Source organism: Athene cunicularia, assembly GCF_003259725.1.
Source record: "Athene cunicularia isolate RWA chromosome 1 unlocalized genomic scaffold, athCun1 chr1_part1, whole genome shotgun sequence".
Lineage (NCBI taxonomy): Eukaryota > Metazoa > Chordata > Aves > Strigiformes > Strigidae > Athene > Athene cunicularia.
Window position 1 is genome coordinate 127,437,288 of NW_020799091.1, and position 5,288 is coordinate 127,442,575.

Here is a 5,288-nt window from a genome sequence, read left to right on the forward strand (position 1 = left end):
ACTCCCCCTCAGTGCCGCACAGATCAAGCAGGAGCCGTCGGAGGAGTACGAGCCCCCCGAGAGCCCCGTGCCACCCGCTCGCAGCCCTTCACCGCCCCCCAAGGTGGTGGATGTGCCGAGCCATGCCAGCCAGTCAGCCAGGTGAGGGGCAGCTGTAGTGGGGGGTCCGGGGGGGTTTCCCCAGGCTGGGGAGGGACGTATGAGGCAGGGAAGAGGAGGTCACCCCAATCGTGGAGTGCAGCTGCGCCCTTTTGACTTTCCCATGATGCTGTTCCCTTTTCTACAGTGCCTGGCTCGGCTTTGCCTGTCCCTGTCTCCATCCCTGTCCACATCCCTGTCCCCATCCCAGGCTTCTAGCCCCCTCCCATGCTGACAGGCTTTGCCTCTTGCCCCCAGATTCAACAAACACCTGGATCGTGGTTTCAACTCCTGCTCTCGCACAGATCTGTACTTTGTGCCACTTGATGGCTCCAAGCTGGCCAAGAAAAGGGCAGACCTGGTAGAGAAAGTGCGGCGAGAAGCTGAGCAGAAGGCGCGGGAAGAGAAGGAGCGGGAACGGGAGCGGGAGCGGGAGAAGGAGCGGGAGCTGGAGAGGAGCGTGGTAGGTCTGGGGGTCTCTGTGCCACAGCGCAGCTGGGGAGGATGCTCAAGGATACCCTCAGCCACTCCCCGATGGAACTTGATGCTGGTCTCTCTGCTCTCTTGCAGAAGATGGCTCAGGAGGGCCGGCCAGTTGAGTGCTCATCTCTCGGGCCAGTTCCCCACCGTCCCTCCTTCGAGCAGGGCAGTGCTGTAGCGACTGTTCCCCCCTACCTGGGCCCTGACACCCCAGCTCTGCGCACCCTCAGTGAATATGCACGGCCCCACGTCATGTCCCCCAGCAACCGTAACCACCCTTTCTACGTGCCGCTGGGTGCAGTCGACCCAGGCTTGCTGGGTTACAACATGCCGGCCATCTACAGCAGCGATCCAGCGACACGGGAGCGAGAGCTGAGGGAGCGGGAAGCCCGTGAGCGAGACCTGAGGGACCGGGACCTGCGTGAACGTCTCAAGCCTGGCTTTGAAGTCAAGCCAGCTGAGTTGGAGCAGCTCCACGCTGTGCCAGCTGCTGCCATGGATCCATTCCCACGCCATGGTGGGCTGAGTCTGCAGACGGCCCCCAGCCTGCATCCCGCTTTTCCCTTCCACCCAGGGCTGGGCCACTTGGAGCGGGAGAGGCTGGCGCTGGCAGCCGGCCCAACCCTTCGTCCTGACATGTCCTACGCTGAGCGCTTGGCGGCGGAGCGCCAGCACGCCGAGCGGGTGGCTGCTCTCAGCAACGACCCTCTGGCCCGGCTGCAGATGCTCAATGTGACACCTCATCATCATCAGCATTCTCACATCCACTCCCACCTCCATCTCCACCAGCAGGATGCCATACACGCAGGTAAGGACCCCATGGCTGTGTTGCCCTGCACAAAGCTCGGCTCCCCCTCCTCGCACTCCTTCCCTCTGGCCTTGGGGAAAGCCCAAAAGCTGCTGAGATTAGACTTTGAGCCCCCCAGACCTACCTCTTCAGCCAGAAGAGGCCAACATCATGGTCATGCAGCCTTGCCCTCACTCCCATCACCCTAAAGACAAGGACATCTGTTGCAGGTATTGGGGTGTCTGGGAATTTGCTGCTTAGTGGCAAGCAGAGTTGTTTGCCCCATGACCTTTAGTTCTGGATCTCTGGGGATGTGGGATGGGTGTTGGCATCCCACTGGCTACCAGGATGCGGGTGCTGTAGACGGCATCCCTCGTGCTGTGATCTGCAGCAGGAGCTGGAGCCCTGCTAACAGTTTCAACAGTATCCTTAGGACTAATGAACTGTTGGTTCTCTAGTTTGCTCCTGTGGCTCTTGCTGCAGATGGTGGGATGAGATGGGAGAGAAGATGGGCTAATTGTAAGGAACCGGAGGCTGCTGTCCTTCGGAGCTGAGTGGTGGTCCCTTCCATTTCCACATCCTACAGGAAAGCAAAGTAAAAAGAAGTATAGGGATGAAAATCTCAGGGAAGCAGCAGTCAAACTACAATATGATAGGAAAAAGTGCTGTGCCCGCTCAGGTACTGTAAGCGGTCAGTGGGATCTCGTGGCAGAGTCACAGACACCCAGCCGTCGCCACTACTCAGAGATGGCATCAGGGACAAATGAACATCCGTTCCCTGGGTGCCTCCAGCCAGCACTCTGGCAGTGAGTCCAGAATGCTGAAAAGAGCAGTTCACATATAAATAGTACCTTGCATTTCAGCCTTAGGTAGTGCTCACGAACTTGAGTGCCTTAGTGCTCATGAACTGGCAGTGAATATCTGCTGGGTGAGACCTGGAAATGGAAGCACCTAATATGAGCGTGCACATGTGTGACAGCCAGGGTGGCAGATAGATAGGCACAGTGCTGGGTACAAACGTGATTGCAGAGCAGGTCCTTGCACAATCAACTTCAAGGAGCAGTACCTTCTCCCTGAGGAGTGTAGGGACAGAGCTATGCCAGACTGGTTTACATGGAATTCAGTGCAGGCCAAAAGAGTAACACTCAGAAGGACATGGTACTGTGTTATCTAGCCTTGAAATCATCCCATCCTTAACACACAACAACCCTCTCCATGACTGTTTTGTCGTGCCTTGCGCCTTTCTCCATGGTAACTCTTACGAAGCCTGGAACAATTATCTTGTGATATCTTTTTCTTCCCAGCCTCAGCCTCTGTTCACCCTCTTATTGACCCACTCGCCTCGGGATCACACCTCACCCGGATACCATACCCAGCTGGAACCATCCCCAACCCTCTCTTGCCTCACCCTCTACATGAGAATGAAGTGCTGCGCCACCAGCTTTTTGGTAAGGGTGCTCACCAGGACTGCTGATTTCTAAAGAGCATCAGCAGAGCTCCAAGGGGCAGGGTGGTCATGGCGGGGGTCACAGGACCAACCTCTGAGGTCTGTTAAACAGAGCTGTGGCATGGCAGAGGATGGGCCTACACTGCCAGGGCGGACAAGCAAGTCCTGCGCAGGAGCAGGGCTGGGAAAGGAAGTGCCACAGAGTCTCGACAAAGCTACGGGGCCATGGGTGAGGATGGTGTTACATTAACTTGTTTATTCTCTGTTTTGTTGCAGCTGCACCCTACAGGGATCTGCCAGGCTCTCTCTCGGCGCCCATGTCAGCAGCACATCAACTCCAGGCCATGCACGCGCAGTCAGCTGAGCTGCAGCGCCTGGCTCTGGAGCAGCAGCAGTGGCTTCACGCCCACCACCCTCTGCATGGCGTGCCGCTCCCGACGCAGGAGGATTACTACAGGTGCACAGACCTGTGCTCTCTCCGCAGTGCGGGGCAAGCAGAGTGCTCTGTCCTTGCGAGTAATGCCTCCAGGCCCAGCCCTGGCCTGGGGGTGGCAGAGGCAGTGGGAACAGGGAAGCGTTGGCCCTGAAGTGGGTGATTTGGCTTGAGCCCGCACCTGGGAGCAGGAATGCCTTGCCACTGTGTGTTGGCCACCAGGAAAGTGGTGATCTCGGCAACTGGGCTGTTCAGTGGCTAATCTCACCTGGGGTCTCAGCTGCTCTCCTCTGGGGCAGGGGGTAAACTTGCATGTTACACACAGGCTTAATACAGTTACAACTAACTGATGTCCCTGACAAAACGCCAAACATTCACAAGGGTTGGATGCCTTTGCCAAGATGAGGCTTTCAGGAATGCGCTTTGGGAAAGAGAGGTGCAACATTGTACCATTTCGATAGCACCTCCTTCTTCAAGGATTTGTAAAACTTTCCAAGCCAGCAGTGTTGCCTGCTTCCAAACTAACAAAAGGCAGTGGTAGATACTAAATAGCCTTTTTCTCTCTCACAGTCACCTTGTTCCTCTTCTTTTCCTAGCCACCTGAAGAAAGAAAGTGACAAACCCCTTTAAATGGACTTCTACTGTCAATGTGACATCATCATGTCTTTCTCTCAAGAGGAGCAATCGATCAACCAAATCCTCGGGGAGGGGAAGCTGCAGAGTGACACATCCTGATCCCACCATGCAGTAGAGTGCAAGAGAAAATGGACGTAAAGTACAGGATGGCATCCTGGGAGCAAAGTGGAGGAGAGAATTGGGGAGGGGCTGAAATACTACTAACAGATATGAAACAATTGGTACGTGATTTCAGCAGAGCTCTGAGGAAAACAGAATCAGCATTGCACAGAGCTCAGAAAGACAAAGACTGACATGAATTCAGAGTGGCAGCAGCTCCAACCTTTGTTTCGGGGGAACAGTTGCATTAAATACAAATTGCAGAGTATTGCAGGACTTTGTGGATATGATGGTGCTGCCTTTTCTACTTCTGCGAGGAGGAGGTGCAGCCAAGAAGTAACTCAGAACCCAACAGAGCCTTCTTTTCAAGATCTTCCTCACGCCCCACCCCCCTTTAGGTGTAAGATACTGCCTAGTGATACAGAAAAGCAACATGGAACTTTTTCAGATTAGCCAGAGCAGCTTCCCATTCTCCAACATTGCTTCCGATGCAAACGAAGCATTACGGGACCCCTTCAAAAGTGGCCACTCCTGCCTGCAGAGGGACTGGTCCCAGCCGTCGGGGTGCAAAGCACCCTGTGAGACTGTTTGCAAGGTGGTGGCTATGCTTTCCCATGGCCGACAGGAACGGACACGGCCACAAAGGTGCAAAGCACCATGAGACTTTCCAAGACTGTGAATCACTACCCATGACCCCTTTGAGCCCTGCGGGGAGAGCTAATGTGGCCGGGCGATACTGCATCCTGGGACTGTCTTTAAGATGGTGGCTGCCCCTTTCCCCTCACCCATTCTAATTGATGTACTTTAACTCATGCACATCCTATTAGACGTGGCAGTTTTATGTAGCAACTTGTGACTCCCTTGCCCCCCTGCGTGCGTGTCTGATTTCACAGTTGTATCTCTCTATTGGTCCCCATATATATATTTACTTAACCATTAAAAGGAAAAGAAAACCAACCAACAACCCAGCTATGGAAAAAACACCCAAATGACGTTCCCCACGCACTCCCAAGCCCCAACACACATTCTAATAATTTATATATATAAATATATATATGAAGCTCTTAAAAAAGGAAAAAAAAAAACCACAAACAGAAAAAAAACCCTTCCAGAAACAGACTCCGTTGTGTTAATTTCTCTTAGGCACGGGCAAAGCCATGCACTCTCCAGGCAGGGCCGTGAAAATCACGGCTGCTGAGAAGTGCTGCGGAGCCGGCACCCGCCGCGGGGCCGCAGGGAGCAGGTGCCTCCTCCGGAAGCGCCGCGGG

General features: G+C 54.5%; 1 protein-coding gene across 1 annotated transcript in view; it reads left to right on the forward strand.

Annotated features, from left to right (window-relative positions):
* ATN1 (atrophin 1) overlaps positions 1 to 5,009 on the forward strand; it is a 9,450-nt gene extending 4,441 nt beyond the window's left edge. Inside the window, exons 6-11 of the mRNA XM_026847262.1 lie at positions 7 to 141; positions 397 to 601; positions 709 to 1,426; positions 2,710 to 2,853; positions 3,129 to 3,309; positions 3,882 to 5,009. Coding sequence (XP_026703063.1) covers positions 7 to 141; positions 397 to 601; positions 709 to 1,426; positions 2,710 to 2,853; positions 3,129 to 3,309; positions 3,882 to 3,915 — 1,417 coding nt within the window. The 3' untranslated portion in view covers positions 3,916 to 5,009. The remainder of the gene's footprint in view (positions 1 to 6; positions 142 to 396; positions 602 to 708; positions 1,427 to 2,709; positions 2,854 to 3,128; positions 3,310 to 3,881) is intronic.
* Positions 5,010 to 5,288: the final 279 nt, after the last annotated feature.